Source organism: Panthera leo, chromosome C1, assembly GCF_018350215.1.
Source record: "Panthera leo isolate Ple1 chromosome C1, P.leo_Ple1_pat1.1, whole genome shotgun sequence".
NCBI classification, from domain to species: domain Eukaryota; kingdom Metazoa; phylum Chordata; class Mammalia; order Carnivora; family Felidae; genus Panthera; species Panthera leo.
Window position 1 is genome coordinate 157819560 of NC_056686.1, and position 24540 is coordinate 157844099.

Consider the following 24540-nt stretch of genomic DNA (forward strand, 5'->3'; position numbering starts at 1 on the left):
CGTGAAATCATGACCTGAGCTGAAGTCAGATGCTTAACAGACTGAGCCATCCAGGCGCCCCATCTCTTCTTTAAATGTTTGGTAGAATTCTCCTGGAAAGCCATGTGGCCCTGGATTCTTATTTTTTGAGAGATTTTTGATTACTGATTGAATTTCTTTACTGGTTATAGGTCTGTTCAAATTTTCTATTTCTTCCTGTTTCACTTTTGGTAGTTTTATATGTTTCTAGGAATTTGTCCATTTCTTTCAGATTGCCCAATTTGTTGGCATATAATTGCTCATAATATTCTCTTATTGTCTGTATTTCTGCAAGGTTGGTTGTAACCTCTTTCATTTGTAATTTTATTTAAGTCCTTTTTTTCTTTTTATCAATCTGGCTAGGGGTTTAAAGAACCCCTTTCTTTCAAAGAACCATCTGCTGGTTTCATTGTTCTGTTTTTTTGATTTCGATATTGTTGATTTCTGCTCTAATCTTTAATTTTTCCCTTCTCTGCTGGTTTTGGGCTTTATTTGCTGTTCTTTTTCCAGCTCTTTTAGGTGCAAGATTAGGTTATGTATTTGAGACCTTTCTTCCTTCTTTAGGAATGCCTGGATTGCTGTATACTTCCCTCTTATGATCACCTTTGTTGCATCCCAGAGGTTTTGGGCTGTCGTGTTTTCATTTTCATTGGCTTCCATGTACTTTTAAATTTCCTCTTTAATTCCTGGTTAACCCATTCATTCTGTAATAAGATGTCCTTTAATCTCCAAGTATTCATGGCCTTTCCAAATTTTTTTCTTGTGGTTGATTTCAAGTTTCATAGTGATGTGTTCTGAAAATATGCAAGGTGTGATCTTGATCTTTTTTGTACTTGTTGAGGGCTGATTTGTGACCCAGTATGTGATCTGTTCTGGAGAATGTTACATGTGCACTGGAGAAGAATATGTATTCTGCTGCTTTAGGATGAAATGTTCTGAATATATTTGTTAAGTCCATCTGGTCCAGTGTGTCATTCAAGGTCATTCTTTCCTTGTTGACTTTCTGCTTAGATGATCTGTCCATTGCTGTATGTGGAGGTGTTGAACTCCCCTATTATTATGTTATTATAATCAGTGAGTTTATTTATGTTTGTGATTAATTGATTTATGTATTTGGGTGCTTTCACGTTGCAGGCATAAATATTTTCAAGTCTTAGATCTTCTTGGTGGATAGGCCCCTTAATTATGCTATGATGCCCTTCATCTCTTGTTACAGTCTTTATTTTAAAATCTAGTTTGTCTCGGGGTGCCTGGGTGGCTCTGTCGGTTAAGCATCCGACTTCGGCTCAGGTCAAGATCTCACGGTCTGTGGGTTCGAGCCCCGCGTCGGGCTCTGTGCTGACAGCTCAGAGCCTAGAGCCTGTTTCAGATTCTATGTCTCCCTCTTCCTCTGACCCTCCCCTGTTCATGCTCTCTCTCTCTCTGTCTCAAAAATAAATAAATGTTAAAAAAAATTTTTTTTTTAAATCTAGTTTGTCTAACAGAAATTTGGCTACTCCAGCTTCCTTTTGACGACCATTTGCATGATAGATGGTTCTCCATCCCCTTACTTTCAATCTGCAGGTGTCTTTAGGTCTAAAATGTGTTTCTTGTAAGCACCATATAGATGAGTCTTGTTTTCTTATCCATTCTGATACCTTGTGTCTTTTTTTTTTAATTTTTTTAACTTGTTTTATTTTTTATTTTTTAAAAATTTACATCCATATTAGTTAGCATATAGTGCAACAATGATTTCAGGAGTAGATTCCTTAGTGCCCTTTACCTATTTAGCCCATTCCCCCTCCCACAATCTCTCCCGTAACCCTCAGTTTGTTCTCCATATTTATGAGTCTCTTCTGTTTTGTCCCCCTCCCTGTTTTTATATTATTTTTGTTTCCCTTCCCTTATGTTCATCTGTTTTGTCTCTTAAAGTCCTCATATGAGTGAAGTCCTATGATTTTTGTTTTTCTCTAATTTCACTTAGCATAATACCCTCCAGTTACATCCACGTAGTTACAAATGGCAAGATTTCATTCTTTTTGATTGCCGAGTAATACTCCATTGTATATATATATACCACATCTTCTTTATCCATTCATCCATTGATGGACATTTGGGCTCTTTCCATACTTTGACTATTGTTGATAGTGCTGTTTTCCCTATTGCTGATTTCGCTGCTCTGCTTCGTCCATCCTTGTTGTCGTGGCCTTCATTCTTGCTATAAACATGGGGTGCATGTGTCCCTTTGAAACAACATACCTGTATCCCTTGGATAAATGCCTAGTAGTGCAATTGCTGGGTCATAGTGTAGTTCTATTTTTAGCTTTTTGAGGAACCTCCATACTGTTTTCCAAAGTGGCTGCACCAGCTTGCATTCCCAACCCTATGTCTTTTGATTGGAGTGTTTAGTACATTGACATTTAGAGTGAGTACTGAAAGATACAAATTTAGTGCCATCGTGTTGCCTGTAGAGTTAGTGTTTCTGGTGATGTTCTCTGGTCCTTTCTGGTCTTTGTTGCTTTTGGTCTTCTTTGTTTTGTTTCTTTTTTTCTCCACTTAAAATTTCTTGCAGGCTGTTTAGTGGTTATAAATTCTCTTAGGTTTTTTGGCTGGGAAACTCTTTATTTCTCCTTCTATTTTGAATGATAGCCTGCTGGATAAAGAATTCTTGGCTGCATATTTTCCTGATTCACCACATTGAATATGTCTCCCACTCCTTTCTTGCCTGCCAAGTTTCTGTGGATAGGTCTGCTGCTAACCTGATCTGTCTTCTCTTCTAGGCTAAGGACTTTTGTTCCCTTTTTGCTTTCATAATTCTTTTCTTGTCTGTGTATTTTATGAATTTGACTATGATACAACCTGATGATGGTCGGTTTTTATTAAATCTAATGGCATTCTCTATGCTTCTTTGATTTTGATGTCATAGTCATTCCCCAGATTAGGAAAGTTTTCTGCTATAATTTGCTCACATTAAACCTTCTGTTCCTTTTTCTCTCTCTTCATTTTCTGAGATTCCTATGATTCGGATGTTATTCCTTTCTAATAAGTCACAGAGTTGTATTGTGCTCTTTTGCCTTTTTTCCCCTCTTTTTTTCCTGCTCCATAATACTGTTTTCTGTATTGCTGATTCCCTGCTCTGCTTCGTCCATCCTTGCCTTCGTGGCATCCATTCTTGCTTGCATCTCAGTTATAGCATTTTTATTTTTGTCTTGACTAGATTTTACTTGTTTTGTCTCTGCAGAAAGGGATTCTATGGTTTTTTCCAACCCTAGCTAGTATTCTTATTATCATGGTTCTAAATTCTAGTTCAGACATCTTGCTTATATCTGTGTTGATTAAGCCCCTGGCTGTCATTTCTTCTTGTTCTTTATTTTGGGGTAAATGGGTGAATTCCTTCATTTTTTTCATTTTGGAGGAAGAAAAAATTAATAAAATAAAAAAAATTAAAAACAAAACAAAAAGTCAAACAAGGGAAGCTAGATGCTAGGTGTGTTTTGGTCAAGAAGTTGAAAGAAGCTTGATAGAATAGTGAAAAAAGACAGAGAATAGAAAAAATAGGTAAGAAAATATTTAAAAATTAAAAAAAATTTTATGGGGTGCCTGGGTGGCTCAGTTGGTTAAGTGTCCGACTAGGTGGCTCAGGTCATGCCCTCATGGTTCATGGGTTTGAGCCCCGTGTCAGGCTCTGTGCTGTCAGCTTGCAGCCTTGAGCCTTTTTCAGATTCTGTGTCTCCCTCTTTCCTTGCCCCTCCCACACTCAAACACGTGCTCTCTTTTTCTCCCTCAAAAATAAATAAACATTAAACAATTGTATATAATAAAATAGAATAAAATGAACTAAGGGAAATGAAACAGTAAAAATTTCAAAAAATAATGAAAAAAATAAAAAAATTTAAAAAAAGAAAATAAAAATAAAATTATTTCCTTATCCAAGACTAAGAAAAGAATGGGGGGAAAAAAACCCAAGAAAAACAATTTAAACAAAATCAGAAGCAACAAAAACCCAAAACAAAACCACAACAACCTAAATAAATGAACAAGCAAACAGAATGAAACCCGAAGGAAGTTACACCCAGGTTACCCTGGATTTCAAACTATGTAGTAATCTATAGTCCATAGTAAGCAGGGGGAGGGACTTGTGTGGTCTTCTAGGGGATGTGCTTGGAGGGTGCAGTTGGGTGGGGCTTGGTGTAATGACTCCGTTCTTCACTAGGTGGCACTGCTTAGCTTGCTGGGATGATTAGTGTGGCTTGTGCTAGAGAGGTGGAAATGGCTTCACCCAGCTCCCTTGTCTCTGGCATAGGAACTTCCCATTCTCACTGACCCATGATCAAGCACCCCTCCTCCTTTGTCTCAGGCCTCCCTCCACTCCCCGCCCCTACCCTGTCCATATCCAATCCATCTGCCTGCCAAGCAGTACCTCCCTCCAGAGTTTTATCTTAGGTGGGGTTGCGTTTCAAAACCCCACACTCCAGAGGCCCTTGCTGCTTGGACTTGTGCCAAATCTCTGGTGTAAGATCTCGCTGAGCAATGGCTGGGTGCCAGCTTGCTCCAGAAAATGTGATTGCGCAGTGACAGAGTTTCAGAGATTATGGCAAATCACAACACAGCCGGAGCCAGGTTTCTCTGCACTCTGGTGTCTTTGTCCTTATAGTAGCAAACATGGCTGCTCTCTGAGGTCTTCTGGGATCTTTGCCTTTGGTGAAGCCATATGACCTCTATCAGATTCCCTCCAAGGGGGGAACTGCTTCTCCCCATGTGGCACACTGACCCCTCAGACCTTGCTGCCTGCTCCTGGGGATTTGCCCTACTTCCTCACCAGCACACCACCAAGCGCTGAGCTCCAAACCGTCAGACTCTGCTCTCCAGTGTTTTATAGGATCCTGGTGGTATTGAAACCCTCTCCTTTCTTCCCATCAGTGGTTTTGGGGAATAGGTTGCTTGTTCAGTCCCCTGTGAGTGTTTTCCCTTCTTTCTCTCTCACTCCTGCTACTTTTGGGAAGTGTTTTTTTCCTGCACTCTCCTGATGTGCTTCATTCTCCACCTTTGTCTGTCTTCTTTCCAAAAAACCCCAGCTCTCTATCCTTCTCAGCTTTTCTCTCTCCCAGCTCACCTCTCTGCACTGTGTCCCTGCCGAGTTCTGTGGCTCAAGTCATGCAGATAGTTGTGTTCATCCTCAAATTAATTTCCTAGGGTGCAAATGGTTTGGTGCTGATCTAGCTGCGTTTTAGGAATGAGGCAAGCTGAGGGTCTTTGTGCTGCTCTGCCACCTTCTCATGGCCTCCAGATTTTGTACTTCTTTAGTTAGGTTTATTCCTGGGTATCTTATTGGTTTTAGTGCCATTGCAAATGGGATTAATTCCTTGATTTCTTTTTCTGCTGCTTTGTTATTGGTGTATAGAAATACAGCAGATTTCTGTACATTGATTTTATATTCTGTGACTTTGATGAATTCATGTATTAGTTTAGACAATTTTTTGATGGAGTCTTTTGGTAGCCCAATAACAATTCTTTGGGTATTGTTTTAAGTGGTTGTTAATTTACCTGACTTCTTTTTATGGAGTTCACATGTTTTTCATTTGTCTACTAAATCTAAGAGAGAAAGGAATAGAGGTTAATTTGGATTGAGAAACCATCTGCAAATTTTTCACTGGGAGTTTGAATCTGGGTTTTTATGGATCTTATTATCTCATTTTGGACATATACATATTTTGTGTCTGAAACACATGTAGCAGTGTTGTCTACTTCTCTGCCCAGGGATTAGTTAAGATTTGGAAAGTGTTTCTGAGGGTTGCACAAATGCTGTTTGGATTGAGGTTGTACTTGATTTATTTCCTTCCTTGTCCATTAGACCATGATTTTCTCCCAGGGTTTTATATTGCTTCCTCATGGATAAATAAGGAAGAACTACAATTTACCATCATGAATTTGGGGTGTGTTGTGGTATTGTAGTCATGGTAACCGTATTCTCATCTTCCTTAATCCTGAAATTCTCACTACTGGGAGTTCTTCCTGTTGTTAAAAGTATTGTTTTTTTCTCAAAATAAAAATGTGGGATTTTTTTTTATTTTTTAATTTTTATTTGTTTATTTGTTATTTATTTTTTAAAATTTACATCCAAGTTAGCATATAGTGCAACAATGATTTCAGGAGTAGATTCCTTAGTGCCCCTTACCCATTTAGCCCATCCCCCCTCCCATAACCCTCAGTTCTCCATATTTATGAGTCTCTTCTGTTTTGTCCCCCTCCCTGTTTTTATATTATTTTTGTTTCCCTTCTCTTATGTTATCTGTTTTGTCTCTTAAAGTCTTCATATGAGTGAAGTCATATGATTGTTGTCTTTCTGTGACTGACTAATTTCACTTAGCATAATACCCTATCCATGTAGTTCCATCCATGTGGTTGCAAATGGCAAGGTTTCGTTCTTTTTGATTGCTGAGTATTACTCCATTGTATATATGTACCACATCTTCTTTATCCATTCATCCATCGATGGACATTTGGGCTCTTTCCATACTTTGGCTATTGTTGGGGTGCATGTGCCCCTTCAAAACAGCATATGTGTATCCCTTGGATAAATACCTAATAGTGCAGTTGCTGGGTCATAGGGTAGTTGTATGTTTAATTTTTTGAGGAACCTCCATACTGTTTTCCAGAGTGGCTGCACCAGTTTGCATTCCCCCCAAAATGTGGGACTTGTAATAGATAACACAATAATCCATTATCTTGAGCAGGTTGTCACATTTTGGATTTGAAATCAGAAGTAGTATTTAAAACATATTTATCTTTAAGTTATAATCCATAGTCATTGTTGAATAAATAGAAAGTATTAACAAAAATATAAAAAATAATGTAGTAGTCTATCACTTAGAGGTGACTTATTGTAAACCTCTGTATTCTACATTTTATATGTAGTATAGTTTAATGGTTTCATGCTGTATATGCTGCTCTATAATCTACTTTTGTCACTAATGACAGTTTTGAATATTATAAGAATGAGTATATTTTAACAGTTTTATATGTATTTTATTAGTACTTAAATGGTTTCATACTCTATACGCTATTCTACATATCATGCTTTTCTCATTTTTAATAATGGTTTATGAAGACATATCTGGCCAAAATGAATTTAGAGCTCTAGCATTGTTGTTCTTCATAGAGTACAGGTGTAGTATAATTTATCTAATCCCCTGCCATTGGAAGTCAAAGATTCTTTCATTTTGCTTTTATAAATAACACTGTTTAAAATAGTTATGCATATAGTCCTTATTCACTTGTCTATTTCTTTAGGATAAATTCCTATAACTAAAACTTCTGTTAAAATAATAAATAAAGGCTTTTGATGTCTATTGGCAAATTGCCATTCAGAAAAATTATACTACTGTATACTTTTAGCAGTAATGTACAGGAATTTGCATTTTCTGGTACTCTTCGTATAATCTCCCTTCCTGGATGTATTTGCTATCTATCTACCATGATGTGAATCCCAACTCACTGGTCACTGTTTCCATAGTTTGTTGTTGTGTTTTTGTCATGCTGTCTTTTCTTGGAATGGCTTTCCTCTCCTTTGCTTGGTTAATTTTACTTGTTTTTTAGACTATAAGGTTGGGAAATTTATACAACTTTGTTATGCCATGACCATTGTTGGATTGAGGATACTCTTCTTATAGAAAGTTTATATTTGAAATTATGAAGTAATTCTAGCCTGGGTTATAAAATATGTTTTTCCAGATTTGTCTTTTCTCTCAAGATTGGGAGAACAGTTTTATAAGTGGCTGTTAGCTAAATCTCACACTTTAGAACCCTCTGGGCCCTCTGTCATGATTTTATATTCTTGTGTCTTCTTTCCGCCTTTTAATGCTTGCAATTTCATTCTGGCCAAGTTACTCCAAGGGCAAATGAGGCTGGTAGAAGAGAAGGAGGAGACTGTAGTTTGACTTTCAGTACTGCTGCCAGGTAGATGGTCAGAGAGGACTGGCAAAAGTAGGGATTTACAGGGAGGGCATACTGAAGTGGTCAGTAAATGCTGACTGAGCTAAGTGGTAACTTTGGAAGACCCCAGCTCTGAGGATGGATGCTAGCTGGATTTGCCAGATATCTGAAGTTAAAGCTATGGTATGTAGGCCAAGGAAGCCATACCTTGGCCGACAAGGAAGCCAGTAGGTAAAACAGTAGCATGAAGCTAAGGTTACTTTTCTGCTTTGGAGATTTCATAATTGAGAAAGTATCTGGGAATTTGTACCACAGTTTAACCTGCCACCAACACAACACCATTGTTAGTACAACAGACTGTATAGAGAATACTACCACACATGTCTTTAGAATACCAGTTGGCTCCTATATGTTTGGAAAATAGGAGAAAGACATTAGTATAACATAGAGGTTTTGGATCCCTGTGTGGTCTTTCCTAGTTCAAGAGAGCTGGGATAATGGGGTAGAATCATCCTTTACCTGCATGGGAATAAACCTGAACTGTACTGTGAAGGCAGCAGGGACTTTTTCAGCAACATTTAAAGAAAATTAGAAATGTGCACTTGCATCCAGGGCTCCCTCTGCAAGAGGCATACCTCTAGCTTCACATTGGTTGCACTAGGGGTAGATTGCGGCTTTCTCTGCTTCTCTTACCTCTGTGTTGTCTTAGCTGGCTAGCTTCCCATTCTGCTGTGATGCAGTGGTAATATCCCCTGAGGCAGCCTAACACCACTCCAAGATATTTGTCTGGGCATCCAAATAATATCCCCAGGTACCTATTATTGCTTTTGTTACTTCTCTGGTTACAAAACTGAATAGGTTGTAAGTTGTCTACCCCTCATCTCCCCCCCCCCCCCCCCCCCAGCTTTGTTATTTTTAATGGGAGGGTTTTTCAGGAATGAATATATCACATATAAGCAGAAATGCCTGTATTTCCTTTTTGGATTTTTTCTTAAGTATTTAAAATTTGTTATTATTACTTTTTAAACTATCAACTCTAGCTTTTAATGTACTGTGCTTATTTTTCAGAATTTTTTTTTTTTTTTTTTTTTTTTTTTTTTAGAATTTGCTTTCTTAAACTCATCTTTTCTCTTAGATCCTTCAAAGCCTTTTCTCTATTCATTGTTTTAGCTCTCTTCCCCTTCTCTCCTTTCTTCCTGTATTAATCTGCTTCCCTTCTCCCCTTTATCTTTTTTGTGCATTTGATGTTATGTTTAAAAGGTTAGTAATTTTTTTGTGTTTTGGAAATTTTTGTTTTGGAATTTTTGGGTTTTGCAAGTCTGCCATTACAAACACAGGTTAAGGGGTGCCTGGGTGGCTCAGTCGGTTAAGCGTCTGACTTTGGCTCAGGTCATGATTTCTCAGTTTGTGAGTTCAAGCCCTGCGTTGGGCTCTGTGCTGACAGCTCAGAGCCTGGAGCCTGCTTCAGATTCTGTGTCTCCCTCTCTCTCTACCTCTAACCCACTCGCACTCTGTCTCTCTCAAAAATAAACAAACATTAAAAAAAATTTTTTAAAGCACAGATTAAATTTAAGAGCTCTTGTATTTTAATACTAAGGGTTTTCATTATATATTTTAATTATAATGCTAATTTTAAAGTAAAAATATATTTTATTACAGTAAATACATAAAAGTAAAATGTGTTAATATTATGGAAGCATGCCTGTGTTATATATTTAACATAATTTATAAGCATATTTATATTTGTGTAAAATGTGTACATTCATGAATAGGACTGTACATGATGCTAATTTTGTTTTTCTCCAGGAGGATCAAGATGGGAGTCAAGGTCTGGGCAAGAGAAAGAGGGTCAAACTAAGCAGTAGCACCAAAGGTATTTATATTCGTTTTTTTCCTTGTATAAAAAGCTAAAAATATAAACCAAGAAACAGACTCTTAACTATAGAGGACAAACTGGTGATTGACAGAGGGGAGGAGGGTGTGGGGATGGGTTAAATTGGTGATGGGGATTAAGGAGTACACTTGTTGTGATGAACACTGGGTATTATATGGAAGTGTTGAATAACTGTATTGTACACCTGAAACTAATACTGCACTGTGTTAAATAACTGGAATTTAAATAAAAACTTTATTTAAATGTTTAATCTAAACATTAATTTAAAAATGTTTAATCATTAAGAACACTTACTGGCTAGCCATTTTGAAGAGAGTTATGTTTTTAGATTTGTCTAATGATGGAGAAAGTGTTGTTAGGGAGTGATTGTGGGGGACCTCAAAAGCAAATGAAACCCTTACTATCAGAATTTTGTTTCTTGTTTTTTTCATAAGATATGCATTATTATATTTGAGTCATAAAAACAAATCTTTCATTGATTCTTTGATTTGGATCCAGTGTTTTTGGTGTAAAGTTTTAGATTGATTTACATCTTGTTATAATCTGGAGTATGCAATTTCTAGAGTGAAAAAGGATGGACACAGAAGAGATGATGAGAGAGAGAGGTGGTGGGGAGGGAGAGAACTAAAATGAATGGCACTTATTAAGGGTTGTTTAAAGGGGTGCCTGGGTGTCTCAGTTGGTTAAACTGCTGACTCTTGATTTCTGCTCAGGTTATGATCTCAGGGTTCATGAGTTTGAGCCCCGCATCGGGTTCTGTGCTGACAGCGTGGAACCTGCTTGGAATTCTCTCTCCTTCTCTCTCTCTGCCCCTCTCCTGATCACGCATGCTGTCTCTCTTTCTCAAAATAAATAAGTAACATTAAAAAAAAAAGGGTTCAGTAAAGGCTCACTATGTGTTTGCTCAAAGGAGGAAGTAGATATGTCTGTAGTGAGGAAATAGATTAATAATAATATAATAATATTTTTAAAACTTTTTTGCATATGCTAGACGTAGTGCTAAGCACCTCACGTTTCATTTAATTCTTAAAATCACCATATGAAGCAGTTTTTATTATTATTGTTATTATTGTTATGACTATTTTATGAATGAGGAAATGAAGGCATGTTAGAGATCACAGCTAATGGGAAGTAGTTCCTTAATTCAAGTCCCAGAGCTTAACCTCATAATCACTATGTTTTCTAGACCTTCACTAAAAGCTTTTCTAGAATACTTGTTATAAGTTGATGGCCTGTGCTGTGAATTTTTGCCATGGATTTCCAAATACCAACGTGGTCTATATGCTGGGTTTGTATGCACTGTTAGAGAGTTTCCAGAGGTTATATTACTATTTTGATGAAAAGAATTTGTTAAATTACTATTTTGATGTATCTTGTAGAATATTTAGAACTGCTTGGGAAGGAATATTTAGAACTGCAGGCACTTTCAGTTGAGGCTCATTTTGTAAGTCTCTTCTGAGGTACTTATGCTGTTGCATTTAATTTGCCGCTTCTCGTGGTGGGGACCTTTCAAGGTCCTTCTAGCCAGACTAAGATGACATGAGACAGATTGATAGGAGACAATCAGATTTAATCGCTTATATATGGGGAATCCACACCAACATGGAAATTCCAGAGACAGGCGAAATACAGCATCTAGGTCATTCTGAAGTAAGGAGAAGTGAGTAGGGGTCTGGGACTTCAAAGAGAAGACTTGCAATTCACAGGAAGGGAAAAAGAGTAAGTACTTGATAAATGCATGTTTTCCGAGCCACTCAGAAACAATGGGACATAGAAGACTTTGATCAAACAAGTCTTGCTAGGTTCCTCCCTGTCTACTATACTTAGTTTATACCATAATGTAATTATCTTTGGTGATAGCTCTCTTCCTGGAGCAGATCTTCTATCTAAATTCTTTCTTTTAATTTTTTTTTTTTAACGTTTATTTATTTTTGAGACAGAGACAGAGCATGAATGGGTGAGAGGCAGAGAGAGAGGGACACACAGAATCTGAAACAGGCTCCAGAGCTGTCAGCACAGGGCCCGACATGGGGCTTGAACTCATGGACCGTGAGATCATGACCTGAGCCGAAGTCAGCTTCTTAACTGACTGAGCCACCCAGGCGCCCCCTATCTAAATTCTTTCTAGGTAGTTGCAGGGGTAGGTTTTCCTGAATCTGCTGGGTTTTGATTGCTTTTTGTTTGTTTGTTTGAGTATTGTTAAGACACAGTATATGTTAGTTTCAGGTGTACAACTTAGTGATTTGTCAAGTTTGTACATTATGCTCTGTTCACCACAAGTGTGGCTGCCATCTGTCTGGTTACTTCACTATTACAATATCATTGACTGTATTCTGTATGGTCTGCTTTTTATTCCTGTGACTTACTCATTTCTTAACTGGAAGCCCATATCTATACATCTATCCTCTCTCCTTCACCCATTTTGTCCCCACTCCCCCACCCCCAGCACCTGTTCTGGCAGCTATCACTTTGTTCTGTATATTTGTAGGTCTGATTCTGCTTTCTTCTTCTTCTTCTTCTTCTTCTTCTTCTTCTTCTTCTTCTTCTTCTTCTTCTTCTTCTTTCAGATTTCACTTATGAGTGGAATCATATGGTATTTGTCTTTCTCAGTCTGGCTTATTTCAATTAGCATTATACCCTGTAGGTCCATCCTCTTGTCTCAAATGGCATAATTTCATCATTTTTTATGGCTGCCTAATATTCTGTTGTGTGTATATATCATATTTTCCTTATCCATTCATCTATTGATGGACACTTAGGTTGCTTCCATATCTTGGCTATTGTCAATAATACTGCAGTAAACATAGGGGTGCATATATCTTTTTAATGTCTGAAGGAAATTAGAAACTCATATGGCTGCCTGGCCCTTTGACTTGCCAGAGTTGTCTTTGTGTTTACCTGAGTTCTTGAGGTAACATCTGAATTGAAGCAGACTGTTAGGCACATACTTGAGTTTAAGCTTTAGGGATGCCCAGAAAAAAATACCTGTTATGGTGTAACATTGTTTTCCTTTGGTCAGACTTTGGCTGAAGATACTTTTTATGGAGACTTAAAGTTGGAGCTTATTTTATATCTGATTTTTTTCATATTTGAGATTGGATTGATTATCTTCTCTTCCTTCTTCCACTGGTGAGGAGTAGTACAGAGATTTAAGACTTGATCAGTTATCATTTTTGCCCTAATTATGTGCATGGAAGAAATAGCCATTTGAATTAGTAGAACCCCTGTTTTCAAAAAATGATTGTTGCTTTTGAAGATATTGGTAGTCCAGGGAGTGGTGTAGCTTTTGTAAGAATTTGGTTCAGTGGTTAGAAAGGGAGCTGAAAAGAAAATATGTAATGATAGGCAAGAAGTTGAAGCTCTGTGCTACACAAACTCACTGTGTATTCTCAAAACCTAAATTTTAAGGATGAGAAAACTGAGGCCTAGAAGGCCAAGTTTATTGGCCAAGATTATTGAGTTCCTGAGTTATAGAGCCTGGACTCCACTGTTTAATTAAAACCTTTACCTTACCCACAGATTTTCCACCACATAACTGATTGTTCAAATTTTTTTTTTTTTTTTTCAGTTTGGCTTAAAGTAGTTTTGGCATTGTAAAAGTCATGACAATTTAATCCAGATTTTAACGTAAATATGTAGTCCTACATAACTACTGGAAGCATTTCTAACCACATTTCCATAACATAGCACACAAAGCCCATCACACGTTTTATTTTTTTGTTAAAATTTTTTACATTTTTTTTTTAATGTTTATTTTTGAAAGAGGGGGAGGGAGGAGGGAGAGAGAGAGGGAGACACAGAATCCTAAGCAGGCTCCAGGCTCTAAGCTGTTAGCACAGAGCCCAACGTGGGGCTCAAACCCATGAACCTCAAGATCATGACCTGAGCTGAAGTCTGACACTCAACTGACTGAGCCACCCAGGCACCCCACACATGTTTTAAATATCTGGGAGAAACTGACATCATCTATTTTAAGAACGACTGCAATGAAGACATTGTGGGGTTTTTCTTTGCTTTTTGTCTGAAGATGAAAAAATTGAATTGTTCACAACTGTAGCTATTTTCATCTTAGTAGAAGCCGTAGCTTTTCTGGTTCATTTGGCTTGCTTTATTTATTTAAAACAAAGTTAACGTATCTTTCTTTTTAAATACTTGACATATAATAATTATGGTAGCTTCAGGCTTTCCTTTGACAAATGCAAACTTGCAGAGTCCTGTGAATTCTAAGATTAATACCACAAGTTTTTTTAGCTTTGTAAATATTTTTAGAAACACTTATCCTTGAAGGTTTTTAAATTTTTTTGGTAGCCTGTAAAATTTTCAATCATGTTAGTGCTAAATGAACTGTGCGAATTAAATTGGCATCAGCAATATGCTCTGGGTTACATTCTAATTTTAATTTCTAATCCTCATATTCCTGTCATCTGATTCACTTGGGCCCTAATTTTATTGCTTTTTTGGCTTTGAGTATGTCAGTGTGTGCTTTTGAATATATTTTACCTCAGTTTTTGCAAGACTGGTTTATTTCTATTTTTAAATCATTGTCATCCTGTGAATGATCTAGTTCAGGAGGAAGAGATTTTGGTTTTACAAGTAGAAAATTCTGAGATTTAGAAAATAAAGGATTAAGTAGTTTCCACTAAGGGGATATATGGTATAATTGTATTTATATTTTTATCCCTGTTACATATTGCTTATACTAAAGGCACAGTGAAAGGGAGTTGGGGGATTGGGACATAACTTTTGCTTTTCTGTAGTTAAAATTGTAGTGTCTCCAGAATAATGAAATTGTATTCTGAAAATATTGGGTTACCAATTATTAATGAAAAAACTGGGTTAAAGTTATGTCTAGTAAGTACTGATTCAAGCCTGTTAAGCCTAGAATATTTTATAGAAGAATCAAGAGAGCGATGACATGCTTGTTGATGGCATGTGTATTGAGCGTACTGTTACATTTGCATACCTATGAGCTGAGGAGATGTGGTGTGACCACATTACTAAATAATAGAACTGTACCACTGAGGCAGGGCCAGTTGAAAAATGCTCCAAGATTACTCTGTAAGACAACTTGAACTATAATGTAGTTCGGGTCATTCCTGAGTATTTTAGTGCATGTAATTTTATTATTTTTAAATCTCTCATCTAACTCTAGTCCCTGTGTAAGCATCATAACTGAACCAACCCATTCCATTGACACTTGCTATGTCCTCTGAAATGTGCTTATGTGGACCTGATGATCCAGAGCAGTAGCCCAAGATTATTGGCTCCAGCAAAAATCAGTAGAATTTTCTTGTTCTTTTTCAGGGAAAGAAATTAGAGAAAGTGAGAGAAAGAAATAACCAAAGTATTAAAATATTCAGTTCATTATATACCCACTGAGACCTTTCTGTTGACTAAGTGTGGCAAGGATGCAGAGATTAGCAGGAGACAAAGTAGCTCTCAAGGAGTGGGTAGCACTTCACCATAGAAATTGGCTGTCTAATAGATAATTTTATCCTTTTTTGAATATTTTTATCTAAATGGGGCATCCAGGGGTGCCGGGGTGGCTCAGTTGGTTAAGTGTCTGATGCTTGATTTTAGCTCAGGTCACGATCTCTCGCATGGTGAGGTCGAGCCCCGTGTGGAGCTCCACGCTCATGGCATGGAACCTGCTTGGGATTCTCTCTCTGCCCCTCACCTGCTCATTTGCTCTCTGTCTCTCTCTCTCTCTTAAAATAAGTAAATAAACACACACAAATAAAAGGGGCATCCATTTTCTTTCTGTCTTTCATGTTTGTTTATTTTTGAGGAGGGGGGCAGAGAGAGGGAGAGAGATTTCCAAGCAGGCTCCACATTGTTAGTGTAGAGCTGGACACGAGGCTCAATCTCAGGAACCATGAGTTCATAACCTGAGCTGAAATCAAGAGTTCAACCTGAGTTGAAATCACTGAGCCACCCAGGCACCCCAGGGGGCACCACCCATTCTCTGTTTCTTCTGTGCATGAAGAGGGCATCTTGAGTGCAGTGCAAGTAAGCATGTATAACACTCTTTATACTTGTTCTGGTATATTCTTTCTGGAAAAAAAGTGAGTGATTCCATATACTAGAGTAAACAATACATTAGTAATTATTTCCTGCAGGAAAGTTAGTATTTTATTTATGAAGAACAATTTTAAAGAAATAAATTATTGAATTCTATAAAAATTTCTCCCCCTTTCTCTAAAAATTAAAAATCAAAAGATGTAATAATTTTGGGCTTTCTGGCTTTGATATTTTGTTTTTAGCTTAAAATTGTTGTTACTGTAAATATTCAGTACCATGACTGTTCCATAATTATTTTGAATCTTATAAATTTTAGATAAAGTGCTTATGTTTAAGGAGAAATAATTACTTATTTTTCTAGTACCTGCTTCCTATTAAAACATAAAGATTGAGTATTTTGCTATTTTATACTATGGAGATTATAGAAATCTGAATTGATGATGTCAGCATTATTGAATTAATGAAAAGGTATCCTTAATTTATATACATTCAGGTGTTTGAGGTTGATGGATTATTAATTATAGTAAGGTTTAAAGGAGATGAACAACTTAAATCATTAGGTGATAAGTTTTCTTTTTTTATGTAGATCAATCTATAATGGATGTTTTGAAACATAAAAGTTTTCTAGAAGAACTGTTGTTTTGGACTATAAAGTATGAATTCCCTCAGAAGATGGTAACTTTCTTACTCAACATGCTTCCAGATCAAGAGTATAAGGTATCTACATTTTTTCCCTTTCTTTCTGAACTTTGCTCTCCTTTCTTTGCCTTTTCATTATGAAAAATCTTTTTGGTGTGTTTCTCAGCTGTGGCTTATTTTATTGTAGCTTTGAGGACTGATATAACACTAATAAAAAGCATTAGCTTCTTTCGTTGTCAAACAGGGTTTGCACAAAAAGCACAGGATCATAGCTCTGAGGCAAAGCAGCTTTACAGAGCAGAATTCCTAAGGATAGTCTTTCTACATGGAACTTGGTCCAAAGAGAATGCTGGGGGACAAAGACATAATTGCACAAGTAAATGTGTAGTTACAAATTGTAGTAAGTTCTCTAAAGGAGAGGCACAAGGTGCTATGAGAATGTTTAAGGGGGCAACTGAATTTGGATTGTGGGGTTAGAGGGGCACTTGGCTGGCTCAGTTGGTAGAGCATGCTTGATCTTGGCGTCATGAGTTCAAGCCCCATGTTGGGTGTAGTGATTACTTAAAAAAATGTATTGTGGGGTTAGGTTTGGGAAAATCGTGGGGTTAGTAATAGCTAGCCATACTGTTAAAGACAGAACAGGTATTGACCTATATATGCATGTAGGTATTGAAGGCTCTAGTCCCAGAAGGTGTGGACCCACACCTGTGACTACCATGTAGTTATGGCAAAGTGACACAACTGCATGCATGAAAAGAAAATAAATTATGTTGTAGTAGTAGTAGTTGTTGTTATTGTTTTTCATTGATTGATTGATTGCTGTAGTTCTTCTTATGGTTTAGATAATAAAGCCTCTTTGGGAGTTAAACTTTAATGAATAATGCCATTGTTTTGTGTCATTATACCCAGTTAAGAAAACAAGAGGAAATGTACATGTTACACAGAGTTTTTTTTTTTTATTTTTAATAATTTTTTTAAGTTCATTGATTTTTTTTGAGAGAGAGAGAACCCCAAGCATGATGCGGGGCTCAAATTCACAAACTGTGAGATCATGATCTGAGCCGAAACCAAGAGTCGGATGCTTAACCGACTGAGTCACCCAGCTGCCCCAGAAAGAGTATTTATTTAGTCATGTAGTGGTCAGCTTTCCAATCAAATAGGGGAATACATTTCTTTTGGAGTAATCACATTGACACCCTTGTTTTTTAGTTATATTACATCCTCTGGTATGGTTTTTAGCTGAGACTTTATATTTTGTTGTTAAACAAAACAGTGACACCTATTTTGACATTAGCTAATTGATATTATTTGTAAGCAAAGTGAAAATTTGTATTTTTAAATCATGGTATTTATAATTGCTCTAAAATTTTAATGATTTAAAATGGTAATTAAATTTTTTTTAACCATCCAAGTATTTTGCTAATGTTCCAAAAAAAAAAAAAAAAAGGAATGTGACTACCATCATCATTAAAATTACTTTTAAAATTATCTTGGGCGTCATCACAAGCTAATAATAGCTTTAAAATGCTAACATAATGTATTGGAAAATGTGTTGTAAAACTCTAAACTATTGTGTTTTTTTCCCCCTATTTAAAAAAATTTACAGGTTGCTTTTACAAAAACTTTTGTTCAGCATTATGCTTTCATTATGAAAACACTGAAGAAGAGTCATGAATCCGACACAATGTCTAACAGAATTGTGCATATTAGTGTTCAGTTGTTCAGCAATGAAGAGCTAGCCAGACAGGTGACAGAAGAATGTCAGCTGCTGGATATTATGGTCACTGTGCTATTATACATGATGGAAAGTTGCCTTATTAAAAGTGAGCTACAAGGTAAACTCAGAATTATTTCACCAGTTTTATTATTGGTATACTTTGTGTAACTAGTTTTAAAAACCTCCTTATATGCTTAAAATAACTTTAAAAATATTGTAAAATTATACATCTTTGTTAAAGAATTTTTTTGAAAATTTTCAGCAAAGTTTAAAGACAAACTTTAAAATTAGTTATAGCTTAGTTATTTACAAACAGCTGTTAACATTTGGGAATATTTCTTTTCTGTCTTTTTGTGTGATAGGAGTGTATTTACAGATAGAAATAATACTTTAATATATGGTACAATACTTTAAAAATACACTACCATAGTGTACATGTTGGGAACATGGTTTTTAATGATTGCAGGTATTAATATCATATGACTTTACCATAATTTAACCATTTCTTTATTGCACATGTTCCTGTTTTTTTATTATAAGTTTAACTATCAGCCTTAAACATTTTTATATGCCTATAGTTTTATAATTTAAAAATTGAAATAAATATTGCCTTTTTTTGTTTTCCCATAGTGAGGTCTTTAGTTTTTTTCTTTTGTGCCCACTATATGGTTGATATTCCTCAAACTGCCGTAATGTCTCTGGGGCCTCCTCCTATTCTCATTTCACTGTGGTCTTTCATCTTAACTTTGCCTTCCTGTAATAATTTATATTATTTGAGTATTTGCTATGTATGAGGCGCTGTGTTAATACCATTCATATGTTGTCTCAGTTAAGCTTTGGAACTCTTTTCTGAGACTGGTATTATTATTTTCCCCACTTTATAGATGAGTTAAATTGAGTCTTAGAGAAGTTAAGTCATTTACCATAGATAAGCCAGCTAGTAAATGACAGAACCAAGGACTTCATATCTCCTGATGTCAGAATCTGCCCTTAACCATGAAACAAGGCAGGTCAATATCGATAGCAGTGTGTCTTCACTTGTTGGCATGTGGACCTAAACTTTAACAACAAACAGTACCTCAGATTAAATCTCAGGACTTTTCCATTTTCTCTGGAAGAGAGATCTTGTAGTTGAAACTTGCCTTGTTCCACTGTTACCTTCTTTTGCATATCAGCTCCTATTTTCTCTCTATTCTGATAGTCTGTCTATATTCTCCTGTGATATCATAGCCTGAAAATTGATATATGCTCAGTGCAGGGTACAGTGCCTTATATATACTAATAATAGCTAGCTAATATGATAGCTACCATCTTTTAAGCACTCACTATATGCTATGCTCTTTTTCTTTATATTATGTCATTTAACCATTAGTAGTTCTAAGAAGTAGATTTTGGTTTTTTCCATTTTATAGGTGAGGGAACTGTGGCTTAGGGAGTTAAAGTCAATCATCTGTGGTTTTACAGCTGTAAGTAGTAAGTCTGGGTGTTTGACTTACACCCATTCTTTTGCCCACTCTGTGATTCTGTCTTCCATTGTGGGTATAGTGGGAGCATAATACATTATTTACATTAAGCAATATATCTCTTTACTTTTTTTAAAGGAAAATTTAACAGCTGCTTTGTATTATAGTTTTTCTATCTTCATGTAAGATGACCCTTTCTTTCTGAGATTTAGTTACATACATTACATGTATTGTTTGTTCTCTTTTGAAATAGTATCTATCATCATTCAGTTCAGTATCTAATATCATATCAGTCATATTCTTGTATATAGAATTATTTATTTACAGAAGGACTTTTCACAAAAAGTATTTTTATTTTATAGACTAGAAAAATTAAAATTTAGAAGTATCTGCTCTTTTGAAAAGAATCTGGGGTCTGTTTTCTTGACTAAGTGGTTTAGCTGTGCTTATTATATATAGTTTGCACTTGATCTTCAAGGAAGAATGTTTGAGAAGATGTGTTTGGATCTGTCTCATATTTTTTCTGCAGCCAGATTTCCTGAAAGAGTTTGTTTCCTTTTCAGGCGCTCAGTTACTGACTAGAGGTCTAGTGTCTAGTGTCCACTCCTATCATTCTGTTGATCTCTCCAAAATTGTCCGTGACTCCAGTGGTTGCATGTCCTACTTTCCCCAGAACAATTCCAAGTAATGTCTGCTGTTGTGATGTAGTTATTCACACAATCCCTTTTACTCTCAAAAGAGTCCCAGTTTATACAATAAATTATATGGTCACCCTTTCCATGACCTACATGATGGGGAAACCCATGGCCACTCTTTCGACCTTATCTTTCCTAATTTTCAGTAGCATTTCACACTGTTGATTGTCTATTCTTTCTGTGGCCCAGAACTCTTCAGCTTGTCCTGTCAACATTGGTGTTTTTTGGCACTTTGTCTTGGTATCTTTGTTCTTCTTACTTTACCCATATTTTATGAACTCATATTGCAAAGTCTTATTTTGCTTTCTGTATATACTTCCCTTCTAATGCAGTTAATCTGTCTTGGAAATTCAACACAAATTGAATTTTCTAGAAGCTAAATAGCTATCAGTAGCATTGCTAAGATCTTTAAATACAAGTGTATTTTTTCTAGCAGTAAATTACATTATTTCTAAGCCAAGGCCTAATATTATCTTTAGATCTCATGGTGTTTTATTCCAACGTAGCATAACATTTCATGATACCTGCTTGATGGTCTTCTAAAAACACCATAAACTTTCCTGTTTTTACATCGAGTATTGGAACGGGCTTTAAATATTTTGAACTACCTGTAACTTGCTACAGATATTACAACAGGATCCCTGTACTTTGTTTTTATTTTTAAATAGATCTATCTGGCTTTTTCATAAATTTTCGTTAGACGCTGTTTTAAAATTTTGTATATATTGTTAGTAAGTAGACGCTCATATAATGAGAATTCACATGGCCACAGCAATAGTTGAAGATTAAAATGAAAAAGCCTCTAGTAGTATGCAATCCCTACTTTACACTTTTACTCTGTTGTATTCATTTCTACACCATACTGCTTTGTAATTCCAAACATAACTATTGATGTCCCTGAAATTTTACAATTTGTATTATGAAACAGTCTGTGTAAAATAGGAACTTAAAACCATATGTTGCATAACTATGGGAGTGTCTGCAATTGGTAATAATCCCAGATCAATCTGTTCTGCACATCAAATTGTTTATTGTGCTATATTCTTTGGATGTCTCAAACATCCAATTGTGTACCTCAAACCCACGATGTCCACACCAAGAACTCTTTCTCTCTCTATCAAGCCTGCTTCTTTTCTATTATTGTGTGTGTGTGTGCATGTGTGTGAATGTGTGTATTTATATGTGTATGTGAGTACACAGTGTGTGTTTTAGTACCCCTGTCCAACTACTTACACAGCTGCCTCATCTAAAAACCTAGGAGTCATTTTTGACTTTTTACTCCTTGTAGTATAATGAGCATCACCGAATCTGTCATTTTAACCTTGTAAACACCTTACAATAGCCACTTCTCTTCATCTTTACATCTTCATGCCACCACCATAGTTCAAGCCATCGTCATCTCTAGGCTTCATACTAGTAGCCGTCACCACCTTCCTTGAGTTACTTTCTATACTGCACATCTGATCATGTCCCCATCTCTCAACCCTACCCCCAGTGGCTTGCCATTCTCTTCACGTGAACTCCAGACTCCTGAAGCTGCTTTATAAGGCCCTCTGGCGTCATTTGTGCCACCCGTCTTCTGCATTCTTTGTCCCAGTGATTCCATCCTTTTTTATATTGCTTCCTCTACCTAGAACACCATTGCCTCTCCCATCCCTAGTTTATTTGGCTTATTCTAACTCCTCCTTCATTCTGTAGATCTTAGTTTAAACATCGCTTCCTCAGGAGAGTCTTTTCTAGCTGTATTTGTTCTTATGATTTCTTATACTTTTCCTATTATAGCCCATGGTGATGGCGGTAGTAGTCAGGGAGGGCTTTCTAATCTCAGGTGTGGATGATTTGTAATCGCCCTCTTACCCCCTACTCCTTCATTCAGTTACACCCTCTCTCGTCCTATTGAGAGGCACTGAAAGAGAGCATACTTAACTTCGCAGGTCCTGTTCTTGTATATTGTTGTAAGTTAAGAGTTGAGTAAAATAATTTCATGGACTGAAACCTAAATTTAATGTATGGAAATTAAGAAGTGCTGTAGAAACCTCTTCACTGATGAGTTTGACAAGTAGATGGTTAGTTGAAAAACTTGGTTAAAGTGAGGAAACATTAAAACAGGTTACATGCATGTATTAAACAGTGCATTTTTAACTAAAAACACAGAGATGCACGTTCATTCTCCAATCTGTTAATTTTGGGCAAAACATTTTTAAATTTATTTATTATTATTTTTAAATGTTTTTATTTATTTTTGAGACAGAGAGAGACAGAGCATGAGCAGGGGAGGGGCAGAGAGAGAGGGAGACACAGAATCTGAAGCAGGTTCCAGGCTCCGAGCTGTCAGCACAGAGCGCGATGCGGGGCTCAAACTCACAGACTGTGAGATCATGACCTGAGCTGAAGTCGGATGCTCAACCGACTGAGCCACCCAGGCGCCCCTGGGCAAAGCATTTTTAAGTTACAGTTTCATTGACTGGAGTTCTCCCTCATCTTTCTTACATGTACCACTTGTGCAAAGCATCATCTGTGGTTTCCAGTTTCATTTTCTTTAAAGTTAGAACATAAAGATCTTTGTGAATCCATCTGAGTGTAAAATCCTAGATTTTTATGATTTTTCTCCAAGATTTTTTAGCATATATGCTTATCCAGTCAGTTTTTGTTTCTGTTCATGTTAAATGTTCTTATTATAAAATTTGAATTAAATGTATATAAACTGATGAAATATGAATGCATAAAGAGAGGTATTACAAAGCTTTTGAGAGACAAAAAAGTAACTGCCTAAGAAATGCTAAAAAATCTTGGGGTATTAGTATGTTTTATAGTAGGAATGGGGAGCTCGTTTGTCCAGTGAATCAGTTAAGTTGGAACAGGTTAAGAGAGCTAATGCATATATGCTGTAACTTCTAATAGTAAAGGTTTTGTACATGCCTAATCTTTCCCCACCCACAATAATGTATTTAAACCTTGAAGATTTTTTTAAAGGCTTAAGAAGTTTATTTATGTGTGTATCTTTCATTTTCAAAACACCGTGTTTGCTAAAAAACTATATGTATTTTTTGAATAGAAGAAAGTAACTAAATGCATATCACTTATACAGATTTGTTTGATAAGATGGAATAAGATTAATCTAAGAATAAAAATATTTTACTGATTAGAACTGAAGATACTGCATTATGTTGTTAAAATCAAGAAAATAATAAGGTTTTATGAACATATAGCTACCTCAGTATCATGTAATATGTCAGACAAGTGGTATAATTATTATAATGATGTACTAAGTATTTATTATGATAATGCTTCATTTAATTTCCTTAAGGTATGTGTCTTTTCCCCATTTTACAGATGGGGAAATTGATTCAGAGTATAAGTAACACACCATATGTCAGGCTGGAGTTTGAATTTAGATGTCCCGATACATAATCTGTATCATTGATAAAGTTTTTGTTTTGTTTTGTTTTGTTTTTAACTTATTTATTGCTGGGCTGTGTGTATCTGTTTTAGATGAAGAAAATAGTTTGCATGTGGTAGTGAACTGTGGAGAAGCATTACTGAAGAATAACACTTATTGGCCTCTTGTCAGTGATTTTATTAATATCCTTTCCCATCAAAGTGTGGCTAAGAGATTTTTGGAGGACCATGGTTTGTTAGTTACATGGATGAACTTTGTATCCTTCTTTCAAGGTATGAATTTTACTTTTTTTTTAAGTTTTTAGTTTACAAAATGCCTAATGCAAAACTATCAAATAAGCTAATTAAAAGATAATAAGATACCATTCAGGTTACACGTGAAATGTCTCATTTTAATTAATATTTTTAAGTACTTTAATCAAGTGTTCATGAAAATATGTCAGAGTTATGAAAAATGTCAAATTATTAAAAAGGAAACAGGAGTGTAATTTTTTTTAGCACTTTAAACTGTTAATCTGGAAATTTCTAATCTAATCTATTCTCCAAGAAAGATTTATAACACTTTCATAAAATTTCAGTTACCATCAGTTAAAATAGTTTTGACTTTCTTATATAACATATTCAATTATGTTGTAAAGGAGACAATTCACAAAGTGTTCCTAAGAAAACCTAGCTTGTAAAAACTTCCAAAAAGACTAGATTATTTTATTTTAAATATTTATTTATTTCTATACATACTGTGCCATTTATGCCATTTGTGTGCACTGAAGTGTTTGGTACTCA

The 24540-nt window shown here is 35.9% G+C and overlaps 1 protein-coding gene across 4 annotated transcripts in view; it reads left to right on the plus strand.

Moving 5' to 3' along the window:
• The window catches only part of UBR3 (ubiquitin protein ligase E3 component n-recognin 3), a 235953-nt gene that overhangs the window by 60318 nt on the left and 151095 nt on the right, over positions 1–24540 (plus strand). For all 4 annotated transcript variants that reach the window (XM_042949066.1, XM_042949067.1, XM_042949069.1 and 1 more), the window contains exons 6-9: positions 9736–9802; positions 16431–16561; positions 18090–18318; positions 23851–24030. In XM_042949066.1, the coding sequence (XP_042805000.1) occupies positions 9736–9802; positions 16431–16561; positions 18090–18318; positions 23851–24030 (607 nt within the window). The remainder of the gene's footprint in view (positions 1–9735; positions 9803–16430; positions 16562–18089; positions 18319–23850; positions 24031–24540) is intronic.